General features: G+C 52.3%; 7 protein-coding genes across 7 annotated transcripts; 2 read left to right on the forward strand and 5 right to left on the reverse strand.

Annotated features, from left to right (window-relative positions):
* Positions 1–327: 327 nt before the first annotated feature.
* Z519_03520 (uncharacterized protein) lies at positions 328–2,307 on the reverse strand (the record flags this gene model as incomplete). Its single annotated transcript, XM_016761270.1, has 1 exon — positions 328–2,307. One exon carries the CDS (start codon positions 2,305–2,307, stop codon positions 328–330), a length of 1,980 nt encoding a protein of 659 aa, XP_016623120.1.
* Positions 2,308–3,506: 1,199 nt separating this feature from the next.
* Positions 3,507–4,920, forward strand: Z519_03521 (uncharacterized protein; the record flags this gene model as incomplete). Its single annotated transcript, XM_016761271.1, has 3 exons — positions 3,507–4,556; positions 4,633–4,697; positions 4,770–4,920. 3 exons carry the CDS (start codon positions 3,507–3,509, stop codon positions 4,918–4,920), a joined length of 1,266 nt encoding a protein of 421 aa, XP_016623121.1.
* Positions 4,921–5,397: 477 nt separating this feature from the next.
* Z519_03522 (uncharacterized protein) lies at positions 5,398–6,386 on the reverse strand (the record flags this gene model as incomplete). The annotated part of the gene is made up of 6 exons (XM_016761272.1): positions 5,398–5,484; positions 5,578–5,835; positions 5,915–5,939; positions 6,030–6,062; positions 6,140–6,152; positions 6,281–6,386. The coding sequence occupies 6 exons, from the start codon at positions 6,384–6,386 to the stop codon at positions 5,398–5,400; spliced, it is 522 nt and encodes a 173-aa protein (XP_016623122.1).
* A 453-nt stretch (positions 6,387–6,839) lies between these two features.
* On the reverse strand, positions 6,840–8,491 carry Z519_03523 (uncharacterized protein; the record flags this gene model as incomplete). The annotated part of the gene is made up of 4 exons (XM_016761273.1): positions 6,840–6,978; positions 7,071–7,656; positions 7,712–8,376; positions 8,424–8,491. The coding sequence occupies 4 exons, from the start codon at positions 8,489–8,491 to the stop codon at positions 6,840–6,842; spliced, it is 1,458 nt and encodes a 485-aa protein (XP_016623123.1).
* A 1,253-nt stretch (positions 8,492–9,744) lies between these two features.
* Positions 9,745–11,713, reverse strand: Z519_03524 (uncharacterized protein; the record flags this gene model as incomplete). Its single annotated transcript, XM_016761274.1, has 2 exons — positions 9,745–11,045; positions 11,095–11,713. 2 exons carry the CDS (start codon positions 11,711–11,713, stop codon positions 9,745–9,747), a joined length of 1,920 nt encoding a protein of 639 aa, XP_016623124.1.
* A 619-nt stretch (positions 11,714–12,332) lies between these two features.
* Z519_03525 (uncharacterized protein) lies at positions 12,333–12,855 on the forward strand (the record flags this gene model as incomplete). Its single annotated transcript, XM_016761275.1, has 4 exons — positions 12,333–12,370; positions 12,431–12,488; positions 12,566–12,658; positions 12,709–12,855. The coding sequence occupies 4 exons, from the start codon at positions 12,333–12,335 to the stop codon at positions 12,853–12,855; spliced, it is 336 nt and encodes a 111-aa protein (XP_016623125.1).
* A 200-nt stretch (positions 12,856–13,055) lies between these two features.
* On the reverse strand, positions 13,056–14,154 carry Z519_03526 (uncharacterized protein; the record flags this gene model as incomplete). The annotated part of the gene is made up of 3 exons (XM_016761276.1): positions 13,056–13,653; positions 13,698–13,866; positions 13,908–14,154. 3 exons carry the CDS (start codon positions 14,152–14,154, stop codon positions 13,056–13,058), a joined length of 1,014 nt encoding a protein of 337 aa, XP_016623126.1.
* Between the last annotated feature and the right edge of the window lie 486 nt (positions 14,155–14,640).

Here is a 14,640-nt window from a genome sequence, read left to right on the forward strand (position 1 = left end):
CAGGAAATGAAATAGAATGGAAAACAGCACAAAATGAATCAAAGAACTACCAATGGGGGGAAGAAAATCCAAATCCGAATTCAGAGTGCGATTGATGGGCTTTTGTCGACTTTTCCCTTCGGAAGGTATATATTAAATGGTAAAATTAACAACGGCGTTCTTGGGTATTCTCTGTCGAGAAACAGCTCTTTTTCTTTCAAGTCGCTCTCGCATCCCCCAATCCTAAAATAGAGTAATATCCTGGGTCGTTCTACCTAGTATCTCGACGTCTAGGCCCAGTTGGCAAATCCAGCAGGTAGGTATTAAACAACTGCACAGTCCAAGAAACTACAGCTTGGCCGACCCGTCGTCAATCCGCCTCCAACTCTCCGCGTCTAGCTCCTTGAACCGCTCCTCTTCGAGGTCGAGATAATACTTCCTTGCCCTCTGGCCTTGGTGGTCGGCGGTTTTTGCCCAATCAATGTTCTTCACGACCATCTTGGCGTGCTTGAACGTGTCGCCCACGTCGACGAGTTCGTTGCGCACCATGACCAGCCGTGGCACCGCGTACCGCGGGACACCTTTGCTTCTCAGCACCCTGAACAGGCGGCTCATGAACACTTTTTCCCGGGCAAGCGATCCGGAACGCTGCTCCCCGCTACCGCTGCTGCTGCTGTTGGTCTCTGGGTCGAGTACAATCAGCGCGGTGCCGACCTGTCCGTCATATTTGGCCAGTCGCTTGCCCACTACAACGGCGTCCTTGACTCCGGGCAACTCGGAAATGAACGCCCTGACTTCTCCTGCCGACACGTTCTCCCCCATCCAGCGATATGTGTCGCCTATACGATCCACGAATTTCACCCAATTGTCCCCTTCTTGCACTAGCAGGTCTCCGCTGCGCTGCCACAGGTCGCCCTTCTCGAACACATCTCGGAGGAATTTCTGTTCCGTCGCGGAATCATTGTTGTGGTAGTTAGTGTACGTCGAGAGATTGTGGATCCGTGCGATGGCTTCGCCCGGCTCGCCCTTTGCACATACAATACAGAAGCCAGTGTTTGGATCGCGGACCGGTGACTCGGTATCGTAGTCGAATTTAATGATGAACTGGTCCTTTTCCAGGATCTTCTTCCTCAACGGGCCTAGGTACCCGACTTTCCCTGCCCCAGGCTGCCCAGCACGGTGTACGTTGTCGAACTTGACGAGTCCTTCAGTTGAGCGGTAGAATTCGCGGACCTCGGGGACATTGAAGCGGTCTTGGAAGGCCACCCAGACATCCTTTTGCAGTCCGTTGCCAGCGGCCACGATGACGTTGTGTTTCTTATCAAACTGCCCCGGTGGGGTGGTCAGTAGGAAGCGACACAGTTCACCAACGTATAGGATTCTCGTGGCGCGCGATTCGTGCACGTCTTTCCAGAACCCTCTGGCCGAGAATTTCCTCGCAAAACAGAAACAACCTCCCTGTCCCACGGAATAACACATCCCAGCGAAGAATGTAGTGCCATGGAAAAGGGGCATGCATGAGTATGCACGGAGACCATGAAGGTATTTCTTCGGGTTGGAGGCGTCAGGGGAAGAAGTGCATGCGACGGCACAGATGAGGCCATTTTTGATACTGCAGGCCTTTGGTTTGCCTGTTGTACCGGAAGTGTAGATCAGGGCGGCGACTGAGCCGAGGGTTTTGGGTGGTGTTGGTGGCAATGACGAGGCAGGTGATATGGACGAATCTGGGAAGGGGAAGTCAATTACACTTCCAATATCACTTGAGAGCGGCGTAGGTCGAAAAGAACCCAGATTCAACCTCACTGTCTTGACATCTCCACCACCCATCGATTGCGCTGCCGATGCCGCATAACCCGCCAAATCCGGGGTGCTGAGAATCAGGTTTGAGTTCGGCAACCGCACACAGTGCAACAATGTATCGTCTCTCAGGGCGTTGTTGATTAATGCAGGCGCTGCTCCCAGCCTTGTTAGAGCGTAGGCGGTGACGACAAACTCGGGCGAGTTCGTCATAAACACAGCAACAATGTCTCCATCTTTAACGCCCAGACCCTTCAATCCGAGTGCGATTTCGTCCACCTGAGCCTTGAGAGCTCTGAAGTTCCACGAGCGACCCTCGAACCACAATGCATCAGCATTTGGATCACAGAGTTCCAGCATGCGATATAGGTGAGGTGATTGAGGACCGAGTTTATCGATGAATTGGAGCATACGCTTCGTAAAGGATTGTTCGTGACGGTATTGTTTGATGTCCCGGCTAATACCAATGCGTTGGTCGACGTAGTAGAGCAGACCCGCGGCAGCGGCGGTGGATGCCGCTATGGTGGCCATCTTCAGACGTAAAGGTTCCCAAGTGAAAGTTATAAATTGAAGGTCTGCTTTCGGCGAAGGGAGAGACGAATCGACTGAGCTGAAGATTGGATCTTTTTAGAACAGCGACCCAGCACGAAATCCCCTTTCCGTTAATAGATGCCGTGCCTCGGTCGCGAGGTCGATGCTGATTTATCTCACTGGAGTAGGTGAGTGCCGTAAGGTATCCCTGTCGGGCTAATTGTGACTGAAGCAAGTATGGGAAGTTTACTTTGCTCGTGTTGGGGGTTCCCTTGGCCAATTGACATGGACGAGGCTGGAATAAAGTGATCCGTCAGCGGCGTACGGACGTAAAGATGTCTTGGGATATTGAGCAAGGCGTCTGAGGTCCTGAGGGGGTAGTTCGGAAATCTCCCCAGGCAACGAGGGTTCCTTGAGAAGAGATGGAACGGATGCTCTCACCGTTCTAGACGCGGTTCCCCGGCCCGAGAAGAATTGGAGAACCCACGTTAGCCTAGTGAGTTGACGAGCCAACAGCCACAGCGCCTGGGGAGCCCCACGGGTGCTAGAGAGATGCAGGGGGAGGAGTAACAGAGAGACGAGACAGAACAGGTTTAATATATTAATATAGCCACATAAAAGGGAGGGAGGAAGAGAGGGGAATGTAATGCGAATCCCACACAATCGTCTCGCTGAACTGTGCCATCGTGGACTCAAGTCTGGACCAAATATGCCTTGAATTCACACTTACCGGTTAGACCCTAAGGGATCAAAATGGAACTTGTATGTGGAGGTGGGGCCAGTGGGCAAGTCGCTGGGTTTTGGGTGGTTGGCATCTGTCCAGCAAGGTGAGACTGTCGTCCCAACCAGCAAACTAAGCAACATCAGGAGTAGCTATGGATGGGGAGGGAGGGACCTGGTGGTGGCGATGAGTTGAGGCAGCGAGTGAAGTGAGAGAGTGAGAGAGGGAGCGTGCGTGACTGAGAAGACAAAGAGCCCGGAACAACTGCCGGAAGCTCAAGACTCCGAAGATGCCGAGGCAACTTTTGACCGTTGACATCAATGGCCGCTTTAAGCGCCTCGACAACCTCTCGCATCAACATTAAAATATTACTATTGTCCATACTTATACTTCTAGTGTGTACATACTTTCAAATATTCTGTCTTTCTTCTCCTCTCTGTGTCGGAATCAGTGGCTTCTCTACTTCATACCCAGCACAATGAGCGCTCAAAGACGCCTCGACGCCATCTCGGGCCAGCTCTCTTCCACATCAACTACAAGCCACTCTCCCGGCCTGCAGCAGATCTTAGAAAAGAACCCCGACGACATTGTCATCACATGTGCCACGCGCACTCCGCTGACCAAGGCCAGAAAGGGCGGACTCAAGGACACCACCACCGACGAGCTCCTGGTCCATGTGCTGAAAGCCATCAAGGACAAGTCCGGCATCGACCCTAACCTGGTCGAAGATGTCTGTGTGGGCAATGTCCTCCAACCCGCTCCAGGTTTCGTGGCCAGAAGTGCCGTTCTCGCCGCGGGATTCCCCGTCACCACAGCCACGAGCATTGCTTCGAGGTTCTGCTCCTCGGGCCTGTTGAGCATCCAGACCCTTGCCAGTTCCATTGCCATCGACATCATTGACGTGGGCATCGCCGTGGGCATAGAGAGCATGTCGTCCAACAGAGACGCCCCTCCGCCAATGAGCGAAACCATCATGTCCCACCCCATCGCCAAGGACAATGTCGAGCCCATGGGCTGGACGTCGGAGAATGTGGCCCGCGATTTCCACATCACGAGGGAGATGCAGGATAAGTTTGCCGAGATGTCGCACAACCGCGCCGAAAAGGCCCAGAAAGAAGGCTGGACCAAGGACGAGATCTCCCCGGTCACGACCAAGTGGATCGACCCCAAGACCAAGGAGGCCAAGGTGATCACGCTGGACAAGGATGATGGCATCAGACCGGGCACCACCTATGAGGGCCTGTCCAAGATCCGATCCGCCTTCCCGCAATGGGGACCGACCACCACGGGAGGCAATGCTTCCCAAGTCACCGACGGGGCAGCGGCCGTGCTGATGATGAAGCGGTCAACGGCCCAGAGACTGGGCCAGCCGATCATCGGCAAGTATGTCAAGAGCACGGTCGTCGGCCTCGAGCCACGCATTATGGGCATCGGCCCGAGTCTGGCGATCCCCAAGATCCTGCAGAAGACCGGCTTGAGCAAGGACGACGTGGATCTTTTCGAGATCAACGAAGCCTTTGCTTCTATGGTGAGTTTTCTCCTGTATTTTCCATTTCTTACCAAGGAAAGGGTGCCCGAAGCTAATCTTATGGGCTCGGTAAAAGTATGTTTACTGCGTCAACGAACTCGGCTTGGATATCAACAAGGTCAACGTCCGAGGAGGTGCCATGTGAGTTTCCTCTCCACCCCCTTCTTTATTCTGAGGAATCGAGCCATAGACGCTAACGACCCATCCCTCCAGTGCTATCGGCCACCCCTTGGGCGCCACGGGTACGCGGCAAGTGGTGACCCTGCTTTCAGAGCTGAAGCGGCGTAAGCAAAAGGTCGGCGTTACGAGTATGTGCATCGGCACGGGCATGGGCATGGCTGGTGTATTTGTCTCAGAAGCGTAGATAGAATTCTCCCGGACGTTAATTTACGAGGCCGGCATAGAAAATACATGCTATCCTTGTAGATAATCACGTATCGCTTTCAAGATTGGGCTTTCATGACGATTGGGCAATCGACCCACACAGAACTCGCATTGCACTGCAACCTTTGGCGTTTGCGAAATGCGAACATCCGACCAGAGGTAAGAAAAACCCGATGCGAATGGCGAAAATGACCATCAGACGAGTGTGGACAACTGCGACTGCAACCGTGGATACGAGATAGGTGTGAGAAGGAAGGAACAAGCATGAGCGTGAGCTTGAGCACCAACGGAGCGATGTTGTCGATACTGTCTCCCTTTCCCTGTCTTGAATCACGGTTGATTGCGATCGAGGAGCATTGAAAGCATTTTGAGCTTTGCTCGACAACGACGACGACTTTCGAGGAGCTCTTTCGCGAGACCTCACACAGCTCCCCCCGTCAGACTTGTTCATCCAACCTCATTTCTTCGACGGGGCTGCAGTGCCGTAGAACTGTTCTTTGTCCATTTGCATCTCGTCGTCCGCGACGCCAATGGTCGCGAAATACTGCCCGGCAGCCCCCCCAGCAGGCATCAATCAGCACATGAACCACCTAGAAGACATACGCTGACGGGTAGAAGCGAGGGCGAGGTAACTTACAGCCATGGCCTTGCGGTTCGCTTCGGGGTTCATTGGCTTTCCCTGCTCGTTCATGGTCGCCAGAAGCCGGAAGTAGTTGATGTAGAAGGCGGGCGTGTAGGTGTTGAAGAACTTGGCTTCCTCGTCGTATGGGTTGCTGAATGTGTGCGGCGACCGCGGCGGGACCGTCACGTAGTCTCCGAGCTTTGCATCGACGGTTTGGCCGTTGAGGGCGTGGAAGCGCAAAGTGCCTTGGGTGACGAGGAAGGTTTCGTCGTGCTTTAGACGGCAAGGGAGAGGTTAGCGGGACGTAGGGTGCTTGGTTTTGGATTGGGCTGAGTGGTGTTTTGATATTTACCATTTCATGCCAGTGTGGAGGTGGCCTTGATAAACAAAAAGACGCCATCCAACCATGTCAGCCTCACGACCACGACCCAGCAAGATTTGCAGTGCCAGATTTCTCGGATGCTTACCCCGAAGTATGCGGAGGGACCGTGAACTCGGCACTTGAGATTCGAGTCAAGGTCATATTCCCGACGTCACATCCCAAAGGCCGTCGAAGAGGAAACCCCCAAAGACTCACCTGCCAATGCGATCTTAGGCATGTCAGTCAGTACGTTGCGACCAGAAAGAGCTCAGCAGGTGGTCAACACTTACTATCTGCACCACAACATTAGCAGTCAATTCATAACAAGTCTGTGGCTGAAGGAGATAGGACACAAACCTGTTCTCGAGCCATCCTCCATGATTCGGATGGTGATGGTTCCAACCTTGAACGTCTCGCCCGCCTTTGCAGGGACGAAGTTGATGGGCACCGTGGGCGTCTCCATGATGATTTGGTGAGAATGCGAAAAGACCTCCGAGGGTTACAGGGTATCTGTGCGATGTTGAAGGGGCGAGGAGAATTGTTTTTATAAAGTGAGGAAAATGTGAGGGTGAGACCGTCGGCCGCAGATTCTCCCAGAAGCCGATGCCGATTGAGGCCGCCACAACCTCCAGCTGCCAGCTACCCAAAACAGTCTACGCTCTCGACTCGAATAATACACAACGTTGCAAATGTCAGGAGACGTAGTTCCATGATCAATCATCAAACAGCCGAGCAAAGCACATCCACTGTCCAGTTTGACTGGCGTATTGGCGGTATATGATCCGAGTTTTAAAGCAGTCCCTGAATGCATCGTCCCCTGAAAATACCACAAAACTCCAAAGGTCTCATGCCATATTACAATGAATGGCTCTCCTTCTCTAGCACTCGAGGTATTGATCTGACAAACAGTCCCCATTCATATCTTCCCAACGTACTCGTCAAATATCTTCTTGATCTCCAGAGCACTCTTCTTCGGGTACCGTTTCTGGTCGTTGTCATAGTCAACATATGTGACCCCAAAGCGAGTCTCGTATCCTTCAGCCCATTCGAAATTGCTGTGCGTCCATGTGTCAGCATCAATGGGTCTGCAACCAGAAATCTACAGACAAGGAACCCCCGGGGAGGGGGGGGGGGGGGGGGGACCTACTCCATGAGACTCCAAGCCATATACCCACGACAATCACATCCATCCTCGGCCACAGCCTCCGCCATGCTGGTGATATAACTCCGGAAATACTCACACCGAAAGTCATCTTCGAGGATCTCGTCGCGCGACAAGTCATTCTCGCCCTTCAGACTCGTGCCATTCTCTGTCACGTAGATTTTCGGACGTCCGTATCGGTCACTCAGCCATTTCATCAACTTTCGGAACCCTGGAGCGTGAGGCCGGAGCCAGAAACTTTGTGTCTCAGGCCCGATGCTGTTGCCGTACTTGTCTTCCATGAGGATCTCCAAGTTGCCTGCGAAGTCGAGCGGGTCGGCGGGGCCTTCCTTGTGCTTGATGTAGTTGGCACAGTAGTGGTTCATGCCATAGAAATCGTTCGAACCCCTCATGAGTTCGCTTTCTTCTTCGCTGAACTTGGGCAGACGGTCACCCAATTGCTTTACCATCGACTCTGGATAGTGCCCGAAATACACAGGGTCGGCGAACCAACAGATGGCGAATTCGATTTTGCGATCGCATGCTACTCGGTCTTGTTCGTCCTCGGGGTCCCAAGGCTCGGTCCAGTCGCCTGCACCATGTGAGACTGGTGTTATTTCGGGTAGTCAGAGCGGGAGGAAGCTTACCGTTCAAGGTGATTCCGATCTCTCCTCCATCCCGCGACTTGAATTCTTCTCGGTAGATCTTAACTGCAGTAGCATGTGCCAGCAGGATGTGATGGCCGACTACCCAAGGTTCGGTAGATCCGTCACCAACCGTACTCCTCTTCCTGTCACTGGAATGGCCTGGGGCAAACACGCCGGCATTGTATCCGAGAATGGCACTACAGAATGGTTCGTTGAATGTAATCCAGTGTTTGACCCGAGAACCCATGGCCTCGAACATGACTCGTGCATAGTTGGCAAAGTCGGCGACAAACTCGTGCTTGTTCAAGAACCCTCCATATCGCTTGTCGAGTTCGTCAGGGAGATCCCAGTGGAAAAGTGTGATGAAGGGCACGATTCCTGCCTCGAGGAGGTCATCAACGAATTTGACGTAGTGGCGGAGCCCGGCCTCATTGACTGGGTCATTGCGGCCACCCAGCGGAATGACACGCGACCAGGAGATAGAGAAACGATATGCTTTGGCACCAAGCTTCTTGAGCAACTCGATGTCCTGGGCCGTCCGATGGTATGAGTCGCATGCCACATCCCCGGAGCTGCCGTCAGCAATCTTGCCGGGGATTTTGCAAAAGGTATCCCATATTGAAGGGCCTCGTCCATCTGCCGTGGTACCACCTTCAATCTGATATCTGCACCACGTTAGTGTGAGCTGTAGATTAGCAATGGAGATACGAACGCGGCAGTGGCAAAGCCCCAAAGGAAATCAGCAGGCAAACCCGCTCTTGGGGCAATGTCTTTGACCATGGCGGAGGTGGTCGACAAGAATCACCAGCCCTTTTCTTTTCTCTTTCACCGGATTGCGAGGGAGTGAATTGGATACAAGGAGACGAGAAAGTGGATCGACCCGCGGGGTGATGGGCTCTCGTTTGGATGTGCCAGCGTCTCAAGAAAAGCTAGACTCTCGTGCACAGAGCCTTGTAAAAAAAACAAAAAAAAAAACAAAAGCCAGAGGACTCGAAGAGCAGAACTGTCGCTTCTTTGGCAGGGACCATGGCTCGTGGGATATTTGTACCCTTTTCCCGAGTCCGCCTCGCCGCCTGGGTGATCAAATGCCATGATTTATCCTGTGGTAACCTTTTTTTGCTTCCCCAGTTGACGATGGAACGATCCACCATCTTGGATGGATGGCATTCTACCGGATTGGTTGCGGACTGATGCTGTCCGGCAAATGTCCTGTTCACCCAAGATGCCGAACTTTAGCCTAACAGCCTGTAGGCGCGCCGTGGGAAGCCGTAATTATCGATCCGTCCTCACGGTTGCTCTTCGGTTCCTTTTAGACCTGTCTGTGTTCGCCACAGAAGATGGTGGAGATACGGGCAACTTGTGGCCAGCACATTGGCCTGAGTACCTAGTCGACCTCGTATTCGAAAAGGGGGGGGGACCCCCGTGTGGGATTAGACACGCCTCGGTCAGATTCACATATAGAAGAAATGAAGAGACGAAGAATGGTTCTGATTCTCTTGACTTTGGCTGTGCCGATCCATGGATTGACTGGCCTGTCGTCGATCACACTTGCATATACAACACCATGCGGCACAGCTCCTGCCGAGTCTCGACGTACATTTCCTGTGAATTGACCGAAGGAGCCGCTCAAAGACGCCGAGCGCCTAAAAACTCTGTCACATGAAGCCTTGCATTGCACCATCCAGAAGAAGTCTCGAGCCCAAGAACACGCCGCTGGGAATAGAAAAGGGCTGTTGTGCCAAAGCAGTTCCTTGCAGATGTATCAATGCACTGTACATTCCATTCCCCTTCCCTCCACCCTGGTCACAATGTTGCTGAGCGCCCCAGGCCCTCCAATGCTCCGTATCCGACGCTCGCATGCAACAACCTCGTGCTAGTTTTGACGGGGTTGTATACTCGGGACATCTCAATGTAGTCTAACAGTCCACGTCGGATTTGCTCCAGCTCAGCCCTTCAATAGCGTCGAACCAATGACCCGTGCCAAACCATGACTTACTACAGACTGAACAATGCTGGTCCGTAATTCAGATGTCTCAATCATCCTCGTTCCCAGGTTCCTCCATCCGCCAAGTGATAAAGGCAGCTGCCAGCGCTCCAAGCCCACCAATCCTCAGAGTCCATCCCACACTGACATCGCCTGGCTGGTTTCGCGGCTTCTGCAGCAGTTTGAAGATGGCGCTGCTAATCAATGTTGCCAGAATTTGCGGAGCGCTGATAGCAACGTTGTGAAGTCCAAGGATAATGCCGGCTTGATCTTCTTCGTCTGTCTCTTTATCATCGAGGTCTTCAAGATCTTCTCCATTTATGAGTCTCTGCTGCCGCCTCTTCCGCCTCGCTTCATCACGTCGTGAAATGTCTGCGGAGATCAATGCAAACGGAGCCCACAATGTCAATGACCAGGAGATTCCGACTAGAGCAGTCATGATTGATGCTGCCAAGGGTGTCGATATGAACACAGTACTCCACATGCACAGCGTGAAGAGAAGTTGAGAGATTAGCCACGCTCGTCGCAATGTCAACCCTGGAATTTGCATCCTATCCAAACAGTGTCTAAAAATGCCAGAATTGCGAATGGACGATGTGCTCGCGACAGGGTTCGAGAGCGGCCGATTGAGTGACAGACTGGTCTGAGACCGACTGAGTGTAGGGTGTTCGCCCCATGGAAATTCCCGTGATCGCGTGCCGATAGGCGACGTCGGAGTGATTGGTCTCGCAAAATCTTCGGCGTCATCTGTCGTTTTGTGTTTGTACGTTGGTACGACTAAGAAGGGCAGGATTATGTTTGACGCAAACGATACGATCGCGTAGGTGAGCAGCGCCAGTGTTCCGACTCGAGTAGCCTTGCCCCAAAACCGCTCCACCTCATCATCCGAAAGACCAGGCTTCAGATGGGGGTCAACGTATAGTTGACCAATATAAGTTGTAATGTAAAAGAGAAAAGGAAACCAGCCTAGCCAGTGGAAAAATTGTATTTCGCAGACCTTGCGGACTTGAGGTGGCAGTCGCTTGATGGAGCTGAAGACTTGTCTGAAGAAGGACAGCAACCCACCCGATTCGTAATCGGCCTTCGACGGAGGATCAAGTTGTGGGTTCCGCTCCTTGATGGCGAGGATGCTGATCAAAACAGTCGAACTTAACGCAATGGATGCCAGAACAACCAGGACTTTGAATTGGGTGTTACCAAAGAAGCTGAAATATCGTGGCAGATTCAGGTATCCAAAGATATAGCCAAAGACGTTCCCAATGCCTGTCATGCGTGAAGCCCATGCATTGGCCGACTCTTGTTGATGAGAAGGAGCGTTGTCAACAATAAACGCGCGAATCGCGGCTTGTACTGGGAGGGTGTTAGATACATGGGAGAAAAGCCCTCAGAATGAACTTACCGGTGTTGATGCTAAAGTCTAGACACCACATCATGACCGTGGCAAGGACGATAGTTGCAGTCCTGTAGCCCCCAGTATACTGTGCATTTGCGTCAAGTCCTCCAATGACTCGGATGATGTCTCGCGCGTATGCAAGGATCATCGACGAAGCAACAGTGCCCAGAGTCCCGGCGATCATGAAGGGCTTCCTTTTGCCCCACGAGACTCGGCATCGATCGCTTAGAATTCCGATGTATGGCTGAACAAGTGACCCGGTCAAGGGACCTGCAAGCCAAACGAATGCGAGCAAGGCTTTACTCATTCCAAGAGAGAGCAGATATGGGGAGCCATTGGAGAGTTCAACGGACCAGACTATCTGAAGGCCCCCAATGCAAACCGTGAGAAAGGCGAGGTACAGAGCATCTTTGGACTCCACTATTGACTCTTCATAGTCAATCGCCTGTGACATTGTTCGCTCATCCGAAAGGAGTCCATCCTCTGGTGTGGGTGGCTCCTCCGAATGGCGTCTCGGCTCCAGAAGTGGTTGTTCGGGGATATCGTCATTTTTGTTCGAGTTGTTGGCGTCTCGAATGAGCGGGGAGCGCTCGCTGCTATCTGAGCTATGATCACTACGGGTCATGAATATGTCGGCGGAGACTGTTAAAGGGTGTGAATGTCTTGACGACAAACAGAAAGATAGTCGTCAGGGGGCACGTGCCAGACTTGTACCGAAGTCTTCGAATGTGAATTTTAAGGGGTGGGCTCGGAATCGTACTGTGATTCGGGGTGTCGCTCACACCATCCTTTTCGAGCAGAGGTCAAAATAATAGAATCGAAGGGGAGAGAATGAATGCTTGAGACAGATAATGTTCGTTGAAGGTCGTCAGATGGGGAGGTCATATATACTCTTGACAACTCAGGAATTGGATCATCAGACCAAGGTCATACGAGGACTTGGGGCTCGGAATGGAAAATATTTGTTCCGTCAGCACTCGAGCTGCCCCGGTGCTGGCCGCAGGAACACCTCAGCTTAAAGGTTCAACCTGTTAAGGAAGCGCACGTCACTACTGTGCAGCCCAAAGACCTTTAAAGAGTAATACCTCCATCCAAGAATCGCAATCTGACCTGTGGCACGGGTCGTGTCGCAAGGTATACCCTCGAGTGACTGTCCACCACGTCAAGCCGGCTTTTTAGTGCCGACAGGGAGCGCGAAGTCCTGCATTTTCGGTTCCAGCACGTTGAGACAAACACAGCTCATTATGAAGCCAGTCGTATCCGCCTTGAACGCATGGAGCTGGTCAGTCTTTCGACTCTCGTCGATGTCTATGTGTGATGCGGACTACTAACCTTTTGACAGCACGATTCTCTCGGTCTTCGCCATTGTCATCCTCTCGATTATAGGGAGCCTATTTGCGGTACGAGCGTTGCCCGACATACCCAGTACACCAAGCAAGTTCGTGTGAAGCTCATACTGATTGTCTGGGGCGTACAGAGAGACCATCACTCCATGATGGGGCTAGAAGGAGATCCTGAAGACGGTGGAGCGGTCGCGGGCTCTATATTTATTGCAGTGGCGGTTTATGCTGTGAGTCTCCATCCTCGGGACCTTGTTAAGTATTTGATATTGACGGACAGGCCAGGCATTCTTGGTATTCTGTGGATTTCAAGCTTGGCTGCATGTTCGAGCGAGTCGGCGGGGCGCTATATCACTATGATCATAACGGATTCTCTGCGATAAAGGAGAAGATGCTCTCCGAAGAAATGGGCAAACTGACGGCGTAGATGGGAGGGATCATGCGCATTAGAGGGCCCAGGATCAGGGCAGCCCCTGTACAAGAGCTGGACATTCACGGCTCGAAGGGCAAGCGGCCATGCAGAATGTTTTCACATGCGCTTTATTCGCGGTATCAAAATACATGCATGCACCCCTTGAAGACTCAAGTGTCCGTCCTCACCGAACATCTTATCCCAAGGCCTTCCAATCAGACCAGATCCCGGTTAACGAACTGTGCATGCAACGATTTGCCCAACATGGCTGGACTCCTCTCCACGATCACTCCAGCAGCTTCCAATGCCGAGATCTTTGATTCGGCACCACCTTTTCCTCCGCTGACGATAGCACCAGCATGTCCCATTCGGCGCCCTGGAGGGGCAGTGATACCGGCAATGAAGCTGACTGCGGGCTTGTTCTTCTTGTTCTCGCTCTTTAGGAACTCTGCCGCGTCCTCCTCGGCGCTCCCTCCAATCTCACCAATCATGATGATACCCTCTGTCTCGTCGTCTTCCATGAAAACACTCAGGCAGTCAATAAAGTTGGTGCCGCTGAATGGATCACCTCCGATACCCACGACCAAAGATTGTCCGAGACCTGCTTGGGTTGTTTGATTGACCGCCTCGTATGTCAGTGTTCCCGATCTTGATACGATCCCAACTCTTCCTCGTTTGTGGATGAATCCTGGCATGATGCCGATCTTGCATTGGCCGGGCGCGATGATTCCAGGGCAGTTGGGACCAACCAAACGTGTCTTGCTTTGGGTTTTTAGCGCGTCGGTGACCTTAAGCATATCATGTTGGGGGATTCTGAAGTTCGTCAGTAAGTGAAATCTGTATAAGAGCCGCCTTACCCTTCAGTAATGCACACCACCAGCGGTATTTCAGCTTCAATAGCTTCCATGATACCAGCTGCTGCTACCGGAGGCGGTACGAATATGACACTTGCAGTAGCTCCTGTCTCTTTTACACCCTCGGTAACATTCTTGAAAACGGGCAGACCAAGATGCTGGGTACCGGCCTCTGCTTGCGGTTAGCATGTTGTATCTCTGCAAGAAGCTGACGGGGAGGCTCGCTTTTCGGGTTCGTTCCACCCACAACCTTGGTGCCGTACTCAATTGCCTGTTGAGCATGAAATGTACCCTGCTTGCCCGTGAAACCCTGAAAGAGGACTTTCGTGTCGGCGTGGATTCTCAGGTTATTCCGCGTCTGAGTATAGGGCGAACCCGACGAGACGGTGGCATAGCTTCTTGACGTAGTGCTAGTCGCAGATCGCAGCGCCCGAGGAGCGCAGGCCTTAAATGCCTGCATCTCTGGCGACGACTTCGAGAGCAAGAGCTAAGTCTGATTGAATGCGGAATGATGGGAGAATTCAAGCACCTGCGTCAATTGATCGCTATCAAAGTTCCATCTTGCGGAGTCGCAAAGCTCCTGGCTCGCTGAGCGCGCCGAGTGTCATTTGAAAATGTCATTTGATAAAACGGCAGGGCATAAAACCTGCAATAGCATTTTTCTTCGTAGGCAACAACCAACAACGCATGTCCATTGATGGAAGATCGAGTGCAATGGGGTGTGAAGAGCTCATTGAGCGTCGCCATATATCACATCAACACATATTATACCATCAGATGCACTGCCTGTTCTGGCCATGTTTCAAGCCAGAATTTCAAGCGGACGATATGTCTCACCGTTCACTACCAACAGACTCGAGGTAATGAAATGCTGCACAATCCAGGATCATTTCCCTGTACAGAGCTGTCCATGTCTAAAATAGACTCTCCCGTCAGTTCATGTCTG

This window comes from Cladophialophora bantiana, assembly GCF_000835475.1.
Source record: "Cladophialophora bantiana CBS 173.52 unplaced genomic scaffold supercont1.4, whole genome shotgun sequence".
Lineage (NCBI taxonomy): Eukaryota > Fungi > Ascomycota > Eurotiomycetes > Chaetothyriales > Herpotrichiellaceae > Cladophialophora > Cladophialophora bantiana.